The sequence below is a fragment of the Schistocerca nitens genome, chromosome 5 (assembly GCF_023898315.1).
Source record: "Schistocerca nitens isolate TAMUIC-IGC-003100 chromosome 5, iqSchNite1.1, whole genome shotgun sequence".
Lineage (NCBI taxonomy): Eukaryota > Metazoa > Arthropoda > Insecta > Orthoptera > Acrididae > Schistocerca > Schistocerca nitens.
This window is the reverse complement of record NC_064618.1, coordinates 436,473,667-436,498,376: the sequence shown is the minus strand read 5'-3', so window position 1 is coordinate 436,498,376 and position 24,710 is coordinate 436,473,667. Positions and strand designations below refer to the sequence as shown.

Below are 24,710 nucleotides of genomic sequence, written 5' to 3'. Positions count from 1 at the left end.
GTAATATATTTTGCAACATGTGAGACACGAGATTCAAAAGTACTGTAACTGCTAAATGTGTGAATTATGTTACAACTGCTTTTTTAAATATTCCAAACAGATATGCATAAATGTGCTTTGCCCTTGATGTAAGCATGTATCCTGCAAATTATGTCTCTCACTTGCTTGTGTAGAATTTGTTGCTTACCGCCACCATCATCCCCGACAACTCGCAACAAATGGAATAAAAAATCATTGAACAACTCGCTATGGTCACATTTAATCCTCACATTGGGCAGAGCACTCAGAACACTATTGAACACTCATTGGCTGTCGGAAGATGCATGATGTGGATGCGCAGAATGAGCCTAAACTTCACTGCCACCGTTAGTGACTCCAACTATAACATAATGCACACAGAAGTTTCTACTAATCGGAGTTAGTTGTGTTGAACACACATAGCCAAAAGGTTTTGCCAAAACACTGTACTTAGTAAGCAGAGTAGCTGTGAAACCATTCAGCTGCTTCTTTACTATTCATGTTGTCCAATTAGGGAATTCAGTTTGTTTTGGTGGCAGAAGAATGTAATACAGAGTGTATACATGAACAAGGTAAAAAAATTCTCGGATTTTTCCGGATTTCCCAGTTCAAAATACACTTTCTCCCAGGTGAAAATACACTTTTTCTAGGTTAAGTAACAGTATACTTTTCCTCGGCACTGTAAAAATTGTCAATCCTTTGTATGTTTAGGGTTTTATACACCAACGTAGAATTTCTTCGCACTTTAAAAAACGGAACTCAGGAGGGAGAGGGACACACACACACACACACACACACACACACACACACACACGTTATGGAAAGCTCTTTGATGTGCGGCAGCAACATGAATGCTGAAATTTTCATGTTACGAATGTATAAATTCGAATTCCACGAAACACCGCATGTCACTTTCCGAAGCATGGAAATCGAGATTGCGGCGCGCTTTTGTAGGTCAGTCGTAGCTCAAGTCACGTGATCTCGCCAGCTGATGACATGTGATGTAGTCAGCCAATAGCAAGATCACTCTTAAGTAGCACAAACACACAAATAAGGAAAGTGAACAGTTTAAATTAATATATGTAGTGGTGGTACAAGAAACACAAAGCTTTCACATATAATATTGGTCTTGAAGATTAATAAGCTGCAAGAAAAGCTAAGCTTGATCTTCTTTGTATGTGTTACACTTTAAGATACATCACTCAAATGTGCCAGTAAAATTTTTAATAATGACATAAATGTCTGATCTTCTGGGCTCAAAATTCTTCTAGATGGTCGTCCTCAAAGAGTTGATTTTTAAATGAGAGTCAAACACTCTGCGATTTAACAAATTCATCGTACATTCTCGCACATAGTTCATCTTGCGTAAAAGAAAATTTACTTTGAATGTAACGCTTTTAAAACCACCACTCGCAATATTTTCCCGTGACCTGTTAGAAATTGGTTCATTTCAGCGGTTACCAGAGAGCACCAGATAACAGGCGTCACTGAGCTACGATGTCGCAGGAAGCCCATATGTTCATACATGTAAAATATTAAAAGATCTTGCATTATGTCATAAAAGAAACAAGACATCAGAGGATACTTCAAGAGCATCGGAATTTCGTAAACCATACTAAAATGCATAATTCAGCTTAAGTGCACATTCTTATGTCCAGATTCAGATGTAAATTTTCCTGATTATCAGTATTGCATTATCTCATGTTTGGTTCTTTATTATGGCATAATGCCATACAAGTTAGAAGTTGGAAAACGTGCACTTGAAATGCAGCGAACAGTTGAAACTGGCCAACAGTGTGAAATTAAACACTTCGTTTCAAATAAATTGACTGAATCAGCGGAAAAGATTAATAAAAGCCAAATCTCTTTAGCAAACCGATAAAAATAACTTCATTGTGCTGTCAGTACGGTGGAAATAAAACCTGAAACTAACCAAAATATTTTAGCCTTCCATAACTGTTGTTAGGAAGCATTGCATAGCCTTTGACACACTTTGCTGTTGGCAGACGTTTGTATGAGCAATGTGTTTTGTTGTTGTATATGGCGCTTCTCCTTTGTGACTTAAGTTTTATTTTCGCCCCCCCCCCCCCCCCCCCTCTCGTTCATGTTTTGTTGCTGACGTATTATCCTGCAGAAGGGGGATACAGTTATATCCTTTGTTAGAGTATTGGTTCTTACCAGTCAAAATCACAAATTTTAATTGAAAACTAAAACAAAGAAAAATTCCCGGAATTCCAAAAAATTCCCGGGTTTTTCCCAGTTTTCTCCTGGATGACAAAATTCCTGGGCTTTTCCCGGATTGTACACACCCTGTAATACCACTTCAGCCTAACTATGCAGTTCCCCACATTACATTATAACCTTATGTGTGAGATAGATCTGTGGTTTCGATATAGCTGATCTATAGCCTTGATGCAGATACCAAATTATCAAATTCTAATACAAGTCCTGCAACTGATGTCATTTTTTAAGGATAGATTATGTGACCAATGCCATTAGATATATGATGAGTCTTTTTGTTTATGTGCACTGTGCTTGATTATGACCTATCTTTTCACTGAGTATATACTGAGGATGGTCTGTTATCTTGACCAAAACTAGTTGTTTGTAATTAAGTGATGTACAGTTACAGTCTTAATTACAAATTTTCTAAAATTATTCAAGAATAAAAGCGGTATGGCATTTGAGAAAGGCATGATTTTCCATCATCCTAGCTTCCTGCCTTGATTGTTCAGCATATGCTAACAACAATGAACTGGCTGTGCTTACAGCCAAAGACTATCCTCTGCACTATCCAACAGTGTGCATGGAAGGAAACATGGTTTAATGTTGACATCTTCGGGTGTACAGTATTTGCCCAGATATCAGCGTCGTTCTTGCACAATATTTTGACAACATGACTTTGTTATCTTCATCAGGTGCTACCCGAGTCTCAGATGTCATGAAGATAATGAGTCAAGTTGTCGAAATATCGTGCAAGAATGACACCAATATCTGGCAGAATATCTGACACCACATGATGTCAACAGATTGCCAGGAAAGTCTTAAGAATTACATGGTTTTATGTTGCGTCACCCTTGAGGCCATTAGAAATTAATCAGCTAAAGAAGGATAAAGAAAGAGATCAAAAGTGGCCCTGCCCCAAGCAACTATTCAGACATTCACCTGGAAAGGTTTAGGGAAATCACAGGATTTCAGGATGGAGATTTGAATGACATTCCTTCTGAATGCAACTCCAGTGCCTTAGCCATTCTCCACCTCACTCAACACACATGGATTCAGACAGGCTATTCTCTTTGTGCAATTCAAAGAATGCCTCAAAATATGTAGAGCAGCAGATGACAAGATAACAAAATAAGCAGGAATGGCAAAAGATCAACACAAGAAAGTGTGAATACAGTAAATAATGGTAGGGGATGAATAAAGATGACAGTACTATGAGATTAGCACAAAACAAGTGTGGATGTTTTGACATCATTCGTATAATTCGATTAACAGTGCAGATAGATGAGAATATGATAGAGTAACAGAACTGAGAGGAATAAGTTAAGGCTTAAGGAAATATAAATGCCAACATGGGCCTTCAAAGATTGGACACTGAATCTATTACAACAATGTGCTCAAATAAACTTAATATACAATGGATGTAGAGAGCGAAACAAACAATTTTTAATTTACAGAAATCATAATGATGAATTTAATGCTAATGTAACTATGTGGGCACCTTTAAATAACTTTTCTATGACAGTAAACAATTAAATAATTAGAGTACTACAAAGAAACAATGAATAAATTCTTCTGTTACTACTGTCCATAATTAGGTAAGCTTTAATTAACTGGACCATGAAAAATGTAATAAATTTTTAATTGTGAAGATAAGGTTTACATTTAATAGCGTTTGCTGTAACAATGTCCAAACCCTATGATCACTTTGTATAAAATTCAAGCTACAAATGCACACAAACTTTAAAAACTGTCTAAAATATATCGCAAGGCAAAACAATTTCTAGATACAAACTTTCTCATTGTGATATTCAATTCAAACAACTATATTCGCCTCACATGGCAAATTATGGACATATGTTCTTAGAAGCCTCTGATAATGTCTGTAATATACGCAAGTATAAATATTGCAACAGGGTTATGGTGTTCTGTTACATTTAGAATGTATACCTTTGTAGCCCAGATTTCATTACACACTGATCAAAAATGGTGCACTTTGGCACCACAAACATTGTCTTTTACAGTTGTTACTTTCTCACTAAACCTGTGGTGAACCAATTGTGAAGGAAACAAGCTGTTGATGTCCTGACTGCTACATACCAATAAGCTTGCTAGAATGCTTCAAACTATTTTAAATGAAAGCATCATGTGAGGAATTGTACAGGAACTGAGAACAAAGAACTTTTTATAATGGAAATCACACTTCCTTTTTAATTCCAGTTAAAATTATTACCAATCAAAGAATTAAAATGAAGGTGTAGAATAATCTATGTGTCTAGGTCTTTTACAGTATTCACATCAAACACGAACAAGCCAGTAACTACTTTTTAAAATGAATGATGTAAATGGCTGTTTTTCTGTCTCTGAAAACTGCCTAAGTAGCTGACTGAGGAAGTATTAAGCAAAGCATGAACTTTGCATTAATCACCAGCATAAGCTGATTATTTATAAAAATTACTGTAGACACATAGTAAATATGGTTTCTCCCCATCTGATACTACTTCATTTTACTTCCCTCTTAAAAAGAGTCACATTTTGTGTGACTTTTCAGCTTTATCAAAACTAGACCGGTTCATAATTTTTACAAAACTGTCGTACTTCTTTCTTTAGAGTGATTTTCTTTACTTTTATACAACTGGTTTTGGGCCAGCTGCTCATCTTTGGATCATTTGTTACAGTTACTGCAAAATATTTGTAGTATGGCAGTGAATATGCAGTTCTGTAATGACAAATTACTCTGCAAATGTAACAAATGCTCCAAAGATGGACTGCTGGCCCAAAACTGTTTATTTGAAAATAAAGAAAAGCAATCTGCAGACAGAAATTGAGCAATTCAAGTTTTCTCAGCTGGTCTGTTGCAAACACACTTGCTGCCATTTGGGTTTGCTACAATTGTGCAAGTCGCACAACATTTCATCAAAACAACTGTTCATCGTGGGGTGATGGTTGTAGTTGCTGTCATCACTGCTACAAGACACAACTGGTGATACTAACGTGACAGCACCGTATTTTACTAGAGCTACAAGCAAGGGCACGAAGAAAGCTACTTTCATCCCAACTGTGATTACTTCTCCACACATGCTTTAATTCCTGCTTCTGGCCTCGATAAATTTATATACCAACATGCGCGAGTCTCCAGTCATGTCTTGTTGCAGTGATGACAGCTACTATCACCACATGATGATGTCAGGAAGTTGTGTTGATGAATTATTGTGGGACTTGCACAATGTTAACCAGTGGCAAATCCAAGAAATGCATTTGCAGTGATCTCTTACATTGTGTAGCATTAACATGACTAAATGCTGTTCAAGAAATTTCGGTGGCAAGATTTTTAAGCTGACCACCCTTCATGTATTCCGTCAAGATGCTCACAGTAAGAGCAATAACTTTGTTGTAAGGTAGGGTCTATCATTTCCTGAATTTTGAATTTGAGCTTCCTCTTACATCATTATCTTATTCCCCTCTGCCAGTTCCGCCAATCATTTTCCCTCTCTTACACACCTAAATACAATGGCAGGGGAAGGGGGGGTGCAACAACCTCAAGGACTGTGTTCAGTGACACCTGGATATAACACGTGCGTACTGAGGGGTTGTAGTGTCAGTGATTTATTTGTCACGGGCATTGGCAATCAGATAGCGGCCAGGGGGCCACTGTGTGCATCCTATGTTCTGTAGTAACCATGCTGAGTTCAGAGATAAACACTGTTTGCAACACTTTTGGATATAGTCATGCCTCACCCACAAGTACGTACTCCTCCTGAACAGCTTCAGCCATCTGAACAGGGTCACATTGTGCATCTGTGGGAAGCTACATAGACACATTGATGGATTGCTGCACATGTTGGGCACAATGCACAGGTGCTGTGCCACTGCTTTCAACAGTGATCTGTGGAAAATTCTCTGTAGATCAGGTTCTGTATATCAGTGTAATACATAAGCACATGAAAATTGATGCACTGCGCGAGCAGTGGTGGCGGACCAAACATCATCCGAGGACGAAATCCAGGCACATGTTGCACTTGCTGTGTCATGAGGGACAATTGGGAATTTTCTGCTTCCTGCAGGATTAAGCAAACTTGTACCTCTGGCCAGGCTGCCACTGACACGACAACATCTCAAAACATGTCTGACCTGGTGTTGTGAAAGAGTTGGACTAGAGGACAGAATGATGCTCTGTTGTCTTCAATGATTCCAGAGTGCATTCACCCATGACACAGTCTCACTGCAGGCTTCATGGTGTGTGTGTGTGTGTGTGTGTGTGTGTGTGTGTGTGTGTGTCAGGGGGAGGGGGGGGGGGGCATCAGTTAGAACTCATGGTTACATTTGGTGTTTCCACAAGATAAAGTAACCAGTGCCCAGTACATTGCATACATTTTTATCCCAATGCTGCTGCATTTCTTCAACAGGAAAATGATATATTTTTTTCTGCAGGACAATCCACATCCACATACAGCTGCTGTGATGGAACCTGCTCTTTGTGCGACACAACAACTGCCCTCGTCAGCAAGATTGCCAGATCTCTCACCAACTGAACACATATGGGACAGGATGAAGTGGGAACTTAACTTGTTGTCCAAGGCCTGCAAGAACCACTACTGAATTGCAACAAAAGGTGCAAGATGTTTGGGACAATCCATTGCAGAAACCCATTCAGTACCTTTATGATTGTTTGCATGCAAGAATACATGCCCCTTTTGCTGCCAGAGGGAGGGGGTACATTGTGTACTGTTGCGAGTATTTGGGCATCCTTTTCTGTGAAGTTTGTTTAGTTTGGCCTGAATTTTTAAAATCATATACTCCTACAACGATGAAAATCCTGTCACACCACGTGTCAGTCGAATGGCCTTATCCCTGAGGGTGTTGCCTTTTTTTTCCAGCAGTGTATTTGGGCAAACTATGCACTACCCTTCAATCAATTGCATGGGAATGATTGAATTTCCTTATTTTTGTTTCTTGTATCTACCAATGCCACTTTAGGGAATACTGACACAACTGATTCCCGCACGCAAAGTTCAGTCAGTTCTCATGATTTATTCTTACAATGCATCAAATAACATAAAAGTATATGACCAACATTATACGTTTCTAATCCTCTTTCCTAATAAGCTAATCCACAAGCAGTCTGTATGACTTATTTTTTACGAATGTCTCAGCAAGAAATTGCTTGTGGTCATCGCAAAAAGTTACATAGACCTCAATGCATGTGCACTACTCCTGATTTTTTTTAAAATAAATTTTTGCTTATGCAGCTGTCCTGGTAAAAAAAAGTGCTGAATGGTGAACAGTCAACAATTGGTAGTTTCATCTACATTACCAGATTTGTAAGTTTAAATTATTATTATTGTTGTTGTTGTTGTTGTAACAATCGCAACTCACGCTAACTGCTGTGGTCATGAGCATTGGCTCCATTAGTGTCATCCAGAGATGCAGTTGTGGTGTGAGCTGAGTGACTGTGTGGTGACAAATGAATGGCATCAACTGCCATGTTTGTGTCTGCTGCTTGGAGTGCTGGGTTAATGTTTATTACTTACTCCTTGGAGTTGTAACTCATTTACTTTATGTATATCCTGTTATCTGATTGCTGTATAATGAGAAGTTGTTTTTAGCAACTGATTCTTTCCCTTCTGTTACTTAGTGTTAATAAAACTGTTCAAGACTATTCTTAGGGTGTGACTGAGCAGTTATTAAGTATGGTTAGCACTGCATGATCAAATATTCCAGTGAATTGTGATCCCAACGTGATCAGCACTGCGAAGACTGGTCCCCAGTACTACTGTTTACAGGATGAAACAGCCTTACTTACTGTTCATTTGCCTTCCAATGTTTTGGTCCCATAACCCAGTTCTCTGGTTTGCCCAGGTCGACGCCTGCTTTTGGCGTGCTGGAATTACAATTTATGCGACTAAATTTTTCATTGGTAGTGAATCAGCTCGATCGACGCTATGCTTCCAATGTTCAGGATACAATCATGGCTCCACTAGCAGAAAACGCCCATAAAAGATTACAGACCGGGCTCATTCATAGTCACAGCGTCGCAGGAGGGTAAAAACTACACCAGGCCCTGTGCCTACTCAAATGCACACGACGGTTGGTTGTATGCGCCACCAACTGCCCAACTATGTCCCTGCACCTATTCATTACTGACAGGATAGCAGACCAGAAGTATTTAATAGACACATGATCCAGTCTTAGTATCCTGCCCAGAGGGTCACTGCACTGTTGCATACCGCCCACTGAGTTTAGCTCGTCTGCCACCAATAATTCAGCAATTGCAACATATGACATTTGGCATGAAGAGTTGAATTTGGGACTCCACTGTTCAATTCACATGGGATTTAACTGTAGTGGGTGTGGCTGAAGCAATTATATGTGCTGATTTCCTAGCTCACTACCGAATGCTGCACAAACCTGGCACGGTTCAACGACTTTGTCTTGTTGTGAGTGGACCTTCTGTTTTGCCTGTTTGGATGATGTGTTAGTGTATTCATCGTCCAAGGACCAACATCACCAACATCCAAAAGAAGTTTTAGAGTGTTTAAAAGAATACTGCATGCTATTGAACATGGCAAAATGTGTGTTTGGACAACCTGAAGTTGAATTCACAGATCATCGAATATCTTGAGAAGGCTCATTACCACTCACTGAGTAGGCTGAATCCATATTACAGCTACCTAAGCCACCTACAATAAAGGAGCTATGTAGATACTTAGGAATGCTCAACTTTACCATTATTATTTACCATGAACTGCAGAACAATATACGCCACCGAATGCAGCACTAGCTGGTCCAATGGTTAACAGCAGTTCTCTGGTGCAGTGGACCATGGAGATGTATGTGGGTTTTGAAGTGACTAAAAAAAATCCTAGCACAAGTATTACTGCTGGTGCACTCTAAGCTTGATGCTACACTGGCAGTAGTGGTGGACGCCAGTCAAGTTAGCCATTGGTGCAGCCCTCCAACGATGGATGGACAACGCGTGGCAGCCACTGGCTTATTTTCTGTGCAAACTGTCACCTTCCCAGCAAAGATAGAACACACATGATTAGGAACTTTCAGCCATATATCAAGCAATCAAATACTTCTGGCCAGAGATTGAGGCGAGGGAGTTCGTAATATACACTGACGACAAGCCCTTAGCATACCCTTTTGAGAAAAACAGCAAAACTTGTTCCCTGCAGCAGCTCAGGCACCTGGAATTCATTAGCCAGTTCATTACGGATATTCACTGTGTACTGGGCATCACTAATGTGGTTGTGGACTGTCTCGAGTTACCAGTATGTCACAACCTGTGCACACGATGGTACTTGACAAGGTGCAACAAGAAGATCCCAAGTTGCACATCAAATTGCATGATAACATTTCGGCAATTGATGTGCCTGTTAAGAACATGAAACTGTATTGTGAGGTGTCACATGGCAGTGTGTGCCCTTTCGTCACTGTTGCATTTTGCAGACCAGTATTTGATGTCTTACATAATCTTTGTTATCCTGGAGTCCAGTCGACATTCAAGCTAGCATCTCAGCAGTTTGTGTGGCCAGGAATAGAAAAACTGCCGCGAGTGGAAGAGAGCTTGCCAGCGTCACAAAATCACTCACCACATCATTCCCTGATCAAAGAATCTCCAGATGTTTCTTTATGCTTCACCCACATTTATCTTGATTTGGTGGGACAACTTTCTCTGTCGGACGGCCAACATTAAATATTCACAATGACTGATAGATATATGTGATGACCTGAGGCAGTACCTCCAGGCATCATCCACAGAGAAACACTAGCCACTGCTTTCCCAATGATGTGGCTAGCGAGGTTTGGCTGTCCACTCCATATTGCTACTGACCGGGGCCAACAGTTCGAGACAAACTTGTTGACGCAGTTGATGAAGTTCTGTGGCTATATCCATCCAAAGATGACCAGTTATCATCCGGCCAGCAATGGCATGGTGAAACGTTGGCATCGGATGCTGAAGGCTGCGCTAATGTGGAATGTCTTGGACACGTGCACTGCCCATAGTCCTGCTGGGTCTATGAGGCATGTGTACAAACCAGAATTAGAGGCCTAAGCAGCAGAATTGGTTTATGCCAAGAGTTTGTGTTCTCCAGGGGAGTTAACTGATATCAGCCTACTGTCCGAAATAGACGATGAACTGGAGTTCCTTCACAAGTTACGGGAACATGTAAACCATCCACACGCACACGCACACACACACACAAATGACGGTCATGATTATGAACGGAAAACAGACCATCGTGTCTCATAGTAGTGTGAAGCCCGTTTACATTTTCAAAGAGGCATCACCCACCTTGTGGTCAATAGCTGCACACATGGCAGATACGAGATCCCATCTTCCAATCCTGGCACCACAACATGTCAACACAGAACCTACATGCACCACCTGTTCTGGACGACATGCCCACTTCCCAGCTCCCGACCTGGTTCAGAGAATAAGTTTCATGCTATGATTTGCTTTCATCAAGGGGGCTCGTGCAGCGACTGCTACACATGTCGACTGCTATGGCTAGGGTCACATGTACTATCTTCGTTCGGGCTCCCCAGTGATGCAGTTGTGGTGCAACTTGAGTGACTATGTGGTGACAAATGAATGGTATCAACCGCCAAGTTTGTGTCTGGTGCTTAGAGCACTGTGTTAATGTTTATTACTTACTGCTTGGACTTGTAACTTATTTATTTTATGCTTATTCTGTTCTCTGCTTGCTGTATATTGACAAGCCACCTATGACAACTGATTCTTTCCCTTCTGTAATTTCGTGTTAATAAAACTACTAGTAAGTGCTAGTAGCACTACACAATCTAATCTTCCTGTCATTATTATTATTATTATTATTATTATTATATTTCTTGGAACACTTAATCCTGTCACAATATCTATGTTTTTGTGTTGGTAGAACTGAAGCCTTCTCTGTTTTAACAGCACTGACTTTAATATAACGACCAAACTTGGCTTTATATTACATTGAACAATACAGTAAACAAAAAACACTAAATGGTTGATTGTGTACAATATAGTGATGTCTTCAAAACTTGGAAGGCCGTACCATAACACCATAAAACCTCTTTATGTTGCTCATTTCAGAGTGCCCTGTGTGTAGTTAACATCCTACAGAGTGCTATATGCCTTCTCATAAAACAGAAAATGTATGTCAGACAATTGTCACCTATTCTGGGTGCCTATTTATTGTCTGCTATGATAACTGTTTGTGAAGCCACATATCGAACAGGCATAGGAAGGGGAAAGCAATGTAATTAGTTGTAAAACATAAAAAATCTTTAGTCAACATTTAAAAATCAGATCTAGTTTATATGAGGGAGGTATGTCATGAAGCATGGGCGTACTATCAACAGTTTGTAGAAGAATCGAATAATCCATTCTAAAGGGTAAAGATCCAATAGAGTGTAAGTGCACTAAACACCAAGTCTTTGCTGTGATCACTCAGTAAGAACCAAAATGACACAGTTCGACTAGTAGTGTAACAAGTAACACAGATTTTAAACATTAATGTGCTTCATTTATAGAAATTTAAGTACCAAACCTGTTTCAAAGTTTGCTAATAAGCTAACATCCTTCCCATCCGTATAACGGTTTGTTCGCTCTTCACACAGGCACACACGATTATGTTTTGCAGATCTGGCATACCTATGGCGTTGCCTGTCGTCATCTTCAGTACTGGAGGCACCACTCGCCCGCCGAGATGCTGACACCTTCGCTTCTGTTTCACTGCCACTGAAAAAAATAAATAAATAAATTAATTAATTAAATTAAATCAAGAAGTGTAATATTTGTCATTATAATACGGAAACACTATTATTTTATCCACTTGTTTTTAAGTGCAACATTTATCAATTTTAAATAATACAAGAGGTGGAAATCTCAAGATGGAAACAATAAGTAAACTCCGGGGAAATGAACCATTCACTTGCAGTTGGATCACAGATGGCACTGGCGAGGGTAGAAGATTTCTAAGTGTGTGTGTGTGTGTGTGTGTGTGTGTGTGTGTGTGTTGGGGGGGGGGGGGCAGGGAGGGGATGGAGAGAGCACACATTACAGTGAAAGAAGTGAAAGCTCAAAAGATAGTGTGACTTTCAGACCTTTTAATGGTGATGACACAGGCACTCATCTGTTGTGAGTTGTTGCATGTCCTCAGATATCCTTCTTATTTTAGTTTCAAATAGAATTTGCTGAGAAGCGCAAAGTAAATAACACACAATTATTTAGTGGAAGAGCTTGCTCTCATCAACTACATTTGGAGAACTGTTATAAATATGATGTATATTCTCATGCCTGAATATTCATTTGATACAAAATAGTTGCTGATTGCTAATTAAATAAAACAAAGGGCAATTAGTTATGAGTCAATGACAGATGAAAAGTACAATGGGTAAGTTAAAGCGGTGTAGTAAAGATAATGTTAGATCTAATACATGAGAGCTGCTAAAAGTAAAAATACTTACCTCAAAAGCAAAGATCACACTGAAATGGGCAAGAGTATGAAAATTTGCACTGTGTATGTCATATATGTTTAATATAAAGACAAGAATTTAATTCTAGCAGGGTAACAACAGGATGAGATGGAGAAGGACACAATGGATTCAGGGGACACTGAATAGCAGAAATGGTAGACTTATTGTCACTAGTCCTCATTGTCTTTACTTGTCTGATTACACCCTTCACCTCTTCCTATTTGTGTAAACTTATCATTGTCGAACCTCTAACTATACACAACATCCTAGATAAACACTGCTTTATACATTCTAAACTTAAGCTGTCCACATACTGTGTCCTTATGCTACTCTTTCCAATGCCAATTTAATTATTTCTGGATTAGTTGATAAATGCTCTTGTAATCTATCATTTCTCTTGGGGATGATTACCATGGACTTCTTTCCCCATTTCCTTTTTCCCACTGCCTCGGCCTACTTAATTTATGACATCCTTCTGCTGTAGCACCAATGTGCCAATTTTATCTAGCTACTCTCTCCCTCCCTACCGGTTGCATTGCACCTATCTCTTTGTGGTGACCCCCTTGCTTCAGCTATGTTGTGAAATCTTTCTTCCTGAATAGCAGAATTCTGTCACTCCTCTCAATGTGTCTTTATCAGTTTTATTTTTAATTCAAAATTCTTAAACATTTTAAAGCACTCCTTTATGGTAAGAAGGAATATGTCAAATGTGACATAAGCACAGTTGTCTGTTGCCACAGCATTTTATTCCAGTACTTAACATTTTGACTTCATTATCTTTGCTTATTACAGCTAAGGTAGATTACTCCTTGTGCTGGGTAATTTGTCCCAATTCTTAATTGAATTTTGAATGTTGTATGTCATGCTGTTCCAAATTTGCCCCGTCAGGTACAGCACACTTGAGCACCTGCAACTCACCTGCCAAGCAGACACAGGTAAGCTGCCGACTAGGCTGCCCTGTTTTCTTACATGCACATCTTTTAATTATCAGTACATCTGAGATGTGGCAATACTTTATCCATAATGCTCCATTGTCATTCCAGGCATAGATGGCCACTTTGTGCAGTTGGGATATAACACCTTGGACTTCATAGTGAAGGTAGCAGTACTGACGACTTTTGGAAGGAGCCACTACTGCCAAGCGTGAAATCAGTGCAGTTACCCAGTTTTTAAATGCAAAAGGGGTTCTGCCTATTGACATTCATCACAAATTATGTGAAGTTTAAGGCAAAAAGTGTATGCCCGTTCAACATGTCCACAAATGGTGTAGGGAGCTCACTCCTGATCACACAGACATTAACAATGAAAACTGGAGCAGAAGAGTGTCCGTTTCAGACAAGATTGTTGATAGTTTGAGCAACTACTGCTCAAAGATCGAAAAATCACTATATGTGAACTGACTCTTTGGGTTCCTGAGATTTCTGCTAGCTCACGTGAGGAAAATTTGACTGAAAACTTGGTGTATCACAAGGTGTGCAAATGGTGGGTCTCGCGAATGCTTACACAACACCACAAGCAATAACATGTCGACTGTGCCCACCAGTGAGGGAGGAACTGTTGGAATCAATTGTTAAGGGTGACGAAACATGGGTATTTCATTTCACGCCCAAAACAAAACATCAATCACATGAACGGTGCCACTCTTGTTCACCTATTCCTGAAAAGTGATGACAACTGTTTTTTGTGACAGTAAAGGAATATTGATGATCAACTTTATCCTCCTGGCATGACTACCCCCACTCTCCCCATTACCCACTTTCCACAGTGTGTGTTCCTATTATTTGCATATCTCAACAAAACAAAAAGGACATGGACTGTCTTTTATAATAATCAAAATGATTCACATTCAGTTGGTGTATTCAATATAAAAGGGATGCTAAAATTAATCTGAATACCTAATGTAAATAAATTAACTTTGACGTGCAAGTCGTTGAAGTGGCGGCAAATCGAAAGACGTGCACCCAGTGAATGGTCTACCTGATGGGAGGCCCTAGTCACACGACCCTTTTTTAAAAAATAAATTAACTAACAACATTAAAAAAATACAAACTGCTTAAGAACTTACCAATAACTGCAGTGTGCATAAAGTAGGTCATACTTGCTTAGAGGGGTACCCCTTAATAAAGAGACAAGATTTGCTATGGAAATGTGGTAGATGCCATTCACTCAACATGTGAAACACAAACATTGAAGAAAGAAGAATTATGCCAAATGATAAATGCCACTTAGTTCACAGTCACTTTCTTCCTAAACTGTTGTTATCTGTGTTCTGCTCTGTGTAAGAGTCACTGGAATTTCCCAATGACGTAATTATATTTTTGATATTACTTTCTACACTCACTTCACTTTTCCATGATTCTTCAACAAACATACTGTTTCTTCTACAGTTTTTGAATTTCTACCACAGTGAAACTTTTGTTATTAGTTGTCACTTAATGTTTGTCTGCACCCAAATCATTTCGATGGCACTGACGTGGTAAGGTGGGAGCCTAAGAACCATGTGACCGTATTCTTTAGCTGTCTCAACAACATATTGTTGAAACTGTGACTTATTTCATTTCACTGGTTCATGAGCCTACCATGCATAGATCTTCCTGAACTTACACAATGTGGTGTTTCAAGCATTCAACAATGTCTACTTTTCTTGCTGCCATCAATGGAACTTTACGTTTGGAAACTGAATGGAATTGGGTATGACCCACCACAATGAGAGACAGCTCATTTAAGTTTTCCAATTGTTTCCTTTGAACAACTTCAGAAAATTACTGTGATCCACTTCATTGTAATCGCTTGGTTCCCTCAAATTGTAAACTGGGAGACAGGCCTGCACTAAACCAAATTAAACTCCAGCATGCAAAACAGCAATTCTTGCACCCTTTCCCATGGGAACAGCACTACATCCACATATACTATAATCGGTCCTGTCTTTTTTGATGTAATGACCGGCATTTATTTATGTTTCATTGAACCACTCAATGTCATCAAACAGCATTTTAATAATGACCCTTAAATGTTGACAACAACATGGAACAATCACCTCTCTCCACTACAATTTTGCATCCAGAAATTTTTTTCTAGCCGAAACCGAAGGTTCGGACAAGGATTAACAAAGAAATCTTGCTGACAGTGAATAATTCTGCTTCACAAAGAGGCACACACAGTGTAGGCGTATGTGTATGTGGCAACACACATAATCTTACAGGAATGAGTCCAAGTTGGTTACTCAGTCTGTCCTCTTTGTTTCCATGTCCACAGTTTAGATGGACATGTCCTTCCTGTTCTGCACAGTATTTTTCTTTGCAAACTTTCATGACAGTGTTTTTATAAATCATCAAACAGTCTGCACTTCTTTTGACTACCTTTATTAGAGGCAACAGCGTTGCATCGCTGTGTCTCTCCTCTTACACCGAGCACCCAAAATTATGTGGCTGAGCATGCAAAAAGTGAGGAGACTGCTGAACATTCTGTTTTGCAACCACACTTTCTTGCACACTTCTGCTGCAAGTTTCCGATATCCTGCAGTGCAAAATATGCTCATCGCACAGAGAAATAAAGGCACATAACAAAGCAGATCACAACTGTTAAGTTAGTGGGCGAATGGGTCGTCTGTAACTATCTATAGCAGCTGTAGTAGAGAAATTTGAGATGGTTAATGGAACAGATGGCATGACCAACCATGTCCTCTGACTGGCTGTTACCATGGAAGTAGTACTGTAAACAGCTTGACGTCAATCACTTTGTTATTCTGATCCAGGTGTAATATCATATACAAGTACAAGTTTTCCAATTTACACAGAAGTGTGGCTGACATAATGTCTACCTATATGTAAGGGCCATTATTTTATTGTGAACAACTTTTTACAATGGTGACAAGGATACAAGTAAAAACTGCAAAAAGAATCAATTTTAACAACTCAACACCAAAGACAGGCCAAATACTGGAGAAGCTAGTAACCAGACACCAAATATCTCATTACTTGTGGATAAAATAAGAGTCATAAAGGTTTTGTTACAGGAAAGTGATCTGAAATACAGAGAAGTTGCTGGATTTCTCTTGGAACTTGTGCATCCATCATAAGAAAAAAGAAAGAACTGAAATTTACAACAGGTGTAATTTCAAAGTGGAGATAGTGTAATTTTCTGTGGGTTTACTTTACAGAATCATAATAATGTAGGGACATTATTATGATTCTATAATGGAAGTATATTGAAAACTTCATAAAGTAAGCATGAAATCAGTGAGTACCAAAATTTCAACAATATACCTTATCAATATTAGATTATTTTGGTGGAACCATGGCCCACATTAGAAAAATAAAACATGCCCCACAGCTCTAAATGTTATCAAAACAATGTAGATAGGTTAATGAAAAATTAATGACGGTCAAAGGTTGGAAATGATAATGACAGCTTCAGAACTCCAATAAATTTGCAGATGACTCACTCCAAGAATGCTACATGAACGTCTGCATTTTTTGTCCAGAAAGCGTCAAGATAAGAGATCCCTTTTTAAATTCTCTCTCTCTCTCTCTCTCTCTCTCTCTCTCTCTCACACACACACACACACACACACAAATTTTTCATATGTATCTCATTTCTTTTACCATGGAAAAGTTTTGAACACAATCTCTGGGGAACATCTGCTAGTCATTGTCTACTGCCTCGCACTATCAAGTCGACTGCTGCTTTCTGACCAGCCCAAACAAATAAGACACCTAGTCTGTCAAGCAACCAATCTGATGGTAAAGGCTGGAGAAACAAATATAGCCTACATCAGGTTGTCCACATTATGTAAAGATGCTGAAATCAGAAGGAACAGATTCATTCACAAAGACAAGAAAAACAAAATACACACAAGTGCCAAGAAACATTTTCCAAACATTGCTATGTAGTACATTAACCCCTAAGGGGACAAATTATAATATAAGTTACTTGCATTCCACAACCATTACTTAAGGAGTGTTATAGTAGGAGCCAAGTCTAAATTTCCCACTTTTCTTGGTGATTTCAAAACAAAATTCATCATCAAATTCATGTAATTAATTAGTTCAATTTGCAATCTACTACATGCATTCTGAAAAAGAATACGAAACATGGAAGAAGTTTTGGATACAAATTTCCCTATGCACAATAAAAATGGGGGAGGGGGACTGAATTTTGCTTAAACCCTTCTTTATCATGACTGTGGAAAATTCAATTTTTAAAACTTTGAAATTATTCAAAAGTACATTTTTTATTTATAAGTTACAACAGAAATAAAAGCAACACCTCACCTTGAGGCACCGTATGGACCACTTCCAGCACGTCGCCTCTGGGCACCATTAAAGAAGTACAGCCGCTTGTATGGGTTTTCAGAAGACTGTGTTGGTGTTGTCTTCTTCACTAGTAGACCATTAACATCTGGTGGGCGTTCTGGTGGTGGTGGTGATGCATTGCCTGCAATTCTTGCCAGAAGAACTTCAAAATCAGCACAAGCTGCTGGTCCCTCAGACAAATGTAAGCCACCTGATGTGCTGCTTCTGTTTGATACAGTAGCAGAAGATGATGGGAGATGCGAGTACAAACGGTCATAAATTGAGGGCGCATGGTTTGCTTCCAGGACTGCTGCCATCTCTTTTGTCTTCAGAGTGCATGAAGGATCACTCAGAACAGCAACTTGCTTGTGAAATGTCTGTTCACGCATGCGAAAAAATGATCTTGACAGTTTCTCCCGTCGACTTACCATGTAGCAGAGATTACGGACCTGTCAAAATAAAACATACGTTCATTTTTATGAAATATATCAAAATATCAAAGGGAAAAAGGCACCATGTCAGGATTTAAGGGAACATTTGACTATGTTGTATTAAAGTCTGAATCATCATAGTGTATATATGACTATAATAGTACACTGTGTGTGTGTGTGTGTGTGTGTGTGTGTGTGTGTGTGTGTCAAGGAAGGTAAAACTTCAATATTATTCAGAATGAAAATATGCTAAAGTATTTGAAATCTATGGGACAAAGTAGAAGGGAAGAAACTTAATAATATAATTTAAAAAACAGCCTATAATGTTACATACATGTAAAACTGTGAAGGGAACCAGCAGAAGCACTGAAGGTGACAACCAATGTTGATGCCATATGAAACAGCAACTTATTATATGGTGGTGGCAAAATGTGTGTGTGAACGGGACATGTTTTGTGTTACAACAAAACAGATCAGGTAATGTATGTGATCACCCAATGTGAACAGCCCATCTCCTTTACGACGTAAGTGGTCATGAATCCATCTGGTGTAAACTGTAAACTACCATGACCTGATTGAATTTCATTGCGGTCACCTCACATTGGAGTAGTGTTCAGCATTTTGCACTGGTTGAGTCAGAACAAGTTGTCAACAAAAAGAGAGAGAATCTTTACTGGTAGGAGAACCAGTTTTTAATTTTTAACTTTAAGAGTTTTGTTTGTGTCAGTTCCTTCTACCTCCGTCTGTTCAAATATTAGGCCTTACTGGCGGAAAGATTTATTCGTGCGTCTTTTTGTTGTGCCCATCTACGACTCAGCATCTCTGCTATAGGGTGAGTAGCAACATAATACTGTTAAATATTCTCCTTCTATTACCATCTGCTGATATTCCTTTCTTAATTAATTTTCTCATTTTCATCAACATACACATTCTGCAAGCCGTTGCACAGTGTTATGACAGATGGTACTTTGTACCAATGCTAATTATTTCATCTCTTGTTACATCTGCAAATAGAATGAGGGAAAAACGATTGTCTCTATTCCCCTGTATGAGCCCAAATCTCCCTAATTTTGTCCTTATAGTTGTTAGTTGAAATAAATGTTAGAATTAGTATGATCATTCTGCAATTAGTTCCACATTGTGGTTTGCTAAATTTCCTCAGCAGCATTCCACATAAAAATGGTCTCTCCCCCTCCAACAGTCCCATCTAAGTTCAAAGAGTATATTTGTACTATTCTCACACTGACCAAACAACTGGACAACACATCTCTCTAGCAGCACGTCTTTGAATTGCTTTTATGTCTCCCTTTAGTACAATCTGGTAAGAGCCCCATTCCAAGCACTTAAGAGTACTCAAGAATGGGCTGCGCAATTGGTTTGCACATGATCACTTTCATATGTGTACTATATTTCCCCAGAATTCTCCCATAAAATCTTCCTACAACTCATCTAACAATGGAAAATCCAGTATGGAATAATGACAATGTTATGAATAGGATAAATTGCTACTCACCATATAGCAGAGATGTTGACTCACAGATAGGCACAACAAAAAGACTGTCAAACAAGTAAGCTTTTGGCTAAAACTGACTTCATCGGAATTAAACAACATACACCCACACACACCCACACTCATGCAAACGCAACTCACACACACATGACCACAGTCTCTGTCTGCCGATGCCAGAATGTCTCTGGCCACAGCAGCCAGAGACTGTGGTCGTGTGTGTGTGTCGCATTTGCATGAGAGTGTGTGTTTATGTTGTCTAATTCCAATGAAGGCCTTGTTGGCCGAAAGCTTACTTGTCTGACAGTCTTGTTGTGCTTATCCGTAACTTCACATCTCTGCTATACAGGCTGATTCATGAAGATATGCGAATATTTTAATATGTTATTATACAAGTAAAACTAAAGAAAATGTTCATATAAACAAAGGTCCGCAAATGTTTAGTTATGGAGTATTGGCTAGTAAAAGATTTTGGCTGAAATTTAGCAACTTCACTAATATGAAGCCATCACAAAACTGTACGAGGTTAAAGTAAAGCATGATTTTCATTTATTTTATTGTTTTTGGTCTGGAGAATCCAACAGAACATGCCCCACACATTTATCTGAATAGTTTTACAGAACATCCTGAGAAGCAAAGATTATTAGACAAGTAAATTTGTTTACTTTCCATAAAGAGTGTAGAAATGTTTATGTCATTGTTGGCAACCGTTAGTGAGTTGCTTCAGTCATTTCCTAACCTTGAAATGAGTTATTTTTCTGTATTGTTCAGTGAAAGAATATAATAACAACAGTGTATTTAAGTGAAATCACATAGTAACTGTTGTAGTTTGTAGATTATTTATGAAACAGGGATGCCTTTCAAATTTACAACAGAGCAATATGCTGATATGGTGTTTATTTATGGCAAATGTGATGGTAATGCTACGGCTACAGTTAACGAATATCGCGTACGTTATCCAACTCAGAGGATTCCGAACGCATAAACCATTAGTGGAGTATTTCGAATGTTACGTGAGACAGGTTCTCTACCTACTGTTCATAATCAGTACGAGCACTCAATACATGAAGACGATGATGAGGATATTATGGATGCTGTTCAACGTAGCCCGGGTACCAGTACACGACATGTCTGTAAGGTATGGCGTGCACTGAAGTATAATAATCTGTATCCTTGCCATAAGCAAAAATTGCATCATTTACACCTGGGAGATCCTGCCCTTCGCTTGGAGTTGTGCAACTGGTTAGATACTAATCGGTAGTTACACAAATACATTTTATTTACTGATGAGGCACAGTTTACTCGAGATGATGTAAACAATTTACATAACGAGCACATATGGTCTGAAGCAAACCCACATGCAACAGCGCAATGCAATTTCCATTAGCGATTTAGCGTAAATGGGTGGTGTGGTATAATCGACACACAATTTACTGGACCATTCATTTTCCCAGGACATCTAACTGGCACTGCCGAGACATACATACAATACCTTCAAGAAGATATGCCCTGCTTGCTCTAAGATATTCCACTTGCTGCGCAATTGCAAATGTATTTTCAACATGACGGCGCACCTCCATATTTCATCAACACCGTTACTACATATTTAAATGAACATTTTCTCCAGAAATGGATTGATCGCGGTGCTACATGTCTGTGGCAACCCAGAGCGCCCAATTTAACACCAATGGACTTTTGTGTATGGGGATGGATGAAAGACATAGTTTATGAGGACAAAGTCAGTACATGTGAGGCATTACTTGCTTGCCTTATGAATGCATTAGACAAAATTAACAACCATCCCCTGAAATGAGCAAAAAAATCTGTTCATACACAAGCAACTAAATGCACTGAACTTGGTGGAGACATTTTTGAACATTCACTGTGAATGTATTGTGAAATTGTATATATACTGTACAACTTCCTTAACACTGAGCTTTGTTTTTTCCAGTTTAACATGAATTCTTGTGTGCTTTGGTATTAATAAAAGCAGATTATATTAAACACTCATACAGTTTCAGTTAACGTTATTACCATCATTTTTCCAAAATTAAATTCTCTACAACTTCTGTTGAAAACTTTGTGGAATTGTCTGGAATTAACAAATAGGGCCAAGTAGTTAATAAATTAAACATTTTACGAAATTGCTTCTTTGCTTCTCTGGATGTTCTAGAAAACTACTGCAGATACACATCTAAGACATATTTCATTAGATTCACATCAGTAACAACAAAATAAATGGAAACCATGCTTTATTTTAACCTCATAGTTTTGCAATTACTTCATATTAGCGAAGTTGCTAATTTCTTGCCAATCTTTTATTAGCCGTAACTCCATAAATAAACATTTCGGACCTATGTTTATATGAACTTTTTTCCTTAGTTTTACTTGTAGAATAATGTATTAAAATATTTGCATCCTTTTCATAATACTACAACTCTTCTAATATACTAGTTTCATTTCCAGATATTTCGCAACATTATGCTTAGATATTTAATCAATGTCTCTGAGCCTAACAGCATACCATTAGCACTATATTTGAACATTACAGTAATGTCTCACCTACCCAAACATGTCAACTTTCATCTATCCACATTTAAAGCAAGAAGCCATTGGCTGCACTAAATGGAACTTCTTTTAAAGTCTTCTTGACTATATGTACTGTTATTCAATGATGACACTTCAAAATAAACAATGGCATCATCAGTAAATAGTCTCAGATTGCTGTCCACCCTTTTTGACAGATGATCTATGTGCTATCACAGTACCCAGGGGTTCTCCTGACTTTGATCCATGTTTCACAAAATTGTGTGGGTGAAATGGGTGAGCAGTATATTGCACATGCAATGCTTTCCAAATCAATGTTGAGTTGCGAAGAGAAACTATTCTCTTACTAGGAAACTCACTGCATTTAAGCTCAATCAAGGGTTCTGTAGCAGAATGATGCGAAGAATACTGTTCAATAATTTCATATAACAAAATCGAAATTCCTAGGTGGGATAACACATAAAATAACGGAAAGTAACCTACAGCAGACTGATGAGAGTTGCACACACACATTTAACAGAAAACAGTGTTTGTTAGCTTTCAAACTCTGGCTCTTTTTCTAGTAGAAAGTTCACACATTCACACACACAGGCACAAAGACTCCCAAACACACTCTACTGTGGCAACATCAATTACTGATTATCAATTACTGAGAGTGGTTGCCTGGGATTATGTATGTGTGGGAGGTGGGACTGGATGAGGGGAAGGGATAGGAAAGGATGTACGAGGCAAAGAAGGCATAATAGGGTAGTGCAAGGCAGAATTGAGAAAGCCAGATGACTCAGTGGTTGCAGAACATTACATAAGGAGTTTTGAGAGGTATAGCATGTAAAAGATTAAGAGATACAGAAAGAGGGGGTGGGGTGGGTGGAGGAGGGGGAAGGGGAAGAGCAGAGGGAGAAGACAGTACATGACATGGATGGAGAAAAAGTATGGACAATGACAGAAGAGAAAAAGGAAAAGGTAAGGCGAGACAGTGGGAAACAGGTTAACAGTTTGGCGTTGGCCATTCATGCGAGTAAATGGTTGGTTACTTCTCACATCCACATAGAACGCTGTACAACAGATATAAAACGTGGCTGCTTTCACAAATGGTCCTGGCTTCTACAGGATAGGAAATGCCTGTAATTGGATTGCGGTAGGACATGGTGAGTGGGTGTATGAGACAGGTTTTGTATCAGGGTCATCCACAAGGGAATAGACCCAAGGTGAGCAAGTCAGGGACCAGGACTGGAATACGAATGGACAAGGATATTCTGTAGGCTGGCTGGGCAGTGAAACATTACTTTGTGTGACATGGTTTGGATGTCCCTCATCTCAGGGCATGACTAAAGGTAGCTGAAGGATGTGGTTGGTTGGGTGTTTCAAGGCCAGGACAATACTAGGTGGTCTGAGGAGTGCTGGCCAGCTGATAGTTAACAGGTTTATTGGTTTCAGTGGAGGCGATGGCACAGAAGATCTGTTTATGGATGAGATGGACAATATATTCTTTGTCAACAAAGGCTCCGGTAGGTTACTGGTATATTTCAACAACTGCAGATACAGCATCTGCGGGTGGGGAGGCTGCAAGTAAGGGACTTTTGGACAAGGAAAATGTGACAGCTGTCAAAGTGGTGATATTATTGGTGGTTGGTGCATTTGATATGAATAGACATTTTTGTCAAGCCATCTGAGAGATGGAAATTAGCATCGTGCTGAGTTGAAAAGGACAAGGTGAAGCTGATTTGGGAGTAGATGTCAAGGTTATGGAGGAAAGAACAAAGATTGTCCTTGCCATGAGTCTAGATCATGAAAATGTCATCAATATATCTGAACCAGACGTGGGGTTTTAGAATCTCCCAGATGGTCGATAAATAAGTAGACACAAGATGCTGCCATGCGAATACCCATGGCAGTACCATGGTTTTGTTTACTGATTTGGCCGTCAAAAGAAAATAACAGTGGGTCAGAATGTGGTTGGCCAGGAAAATAAGGAAAGAAGTGGTATGTTTGGTTTATCAGGAGGATGTAGGAAAAGGTAGCATTCCCACAGCTTTAAGCTCATGGGCATAGGGAATGTTGGTGTACAAGGACATCACATCCACAGTGGCCAACAAGGAGTCTAGTGGTAATGGGGCAATAAGTGTGGAAAAGGGATGGAGGAAGTGAGTGGTGTCTTGTATGTAGGATGGGAGGTTATGGACAACAGTTTGGAGGTATGGTGCAGCAAAGGCA

At 39.1% G+C, this 24,710-nt stretch overlaps 1 protein-coding gene across 1 annotated transcript in view; it reads right to left on the bottom strand.

Annotated features, from left to right (window-relative positions):
- LOC126260508 (PHD finger protein rhinoceros) overlaps positions 1–24,710 on the bottom strand; it is a 244,715-nt gene that overhangs the window by 81,075 nt on the left and 138,930 nt on the right. The window contains exons 13-14 of the mRNA XM_049957839.1: positions 17,991–18,460; positions 11,894–11,980 (exon numbers count right to left, since the gene is read on the bottom strand). Of these exons, the coding sequence (XP_049813796.1) occupies positions 11,894–11,980; positions 17,991–18,460 (557 nt within the window). The remainder of the gene's footprint in view (positions 1–11,893; positions 11,981–17,990; positions 18,461–24,710) is intronic.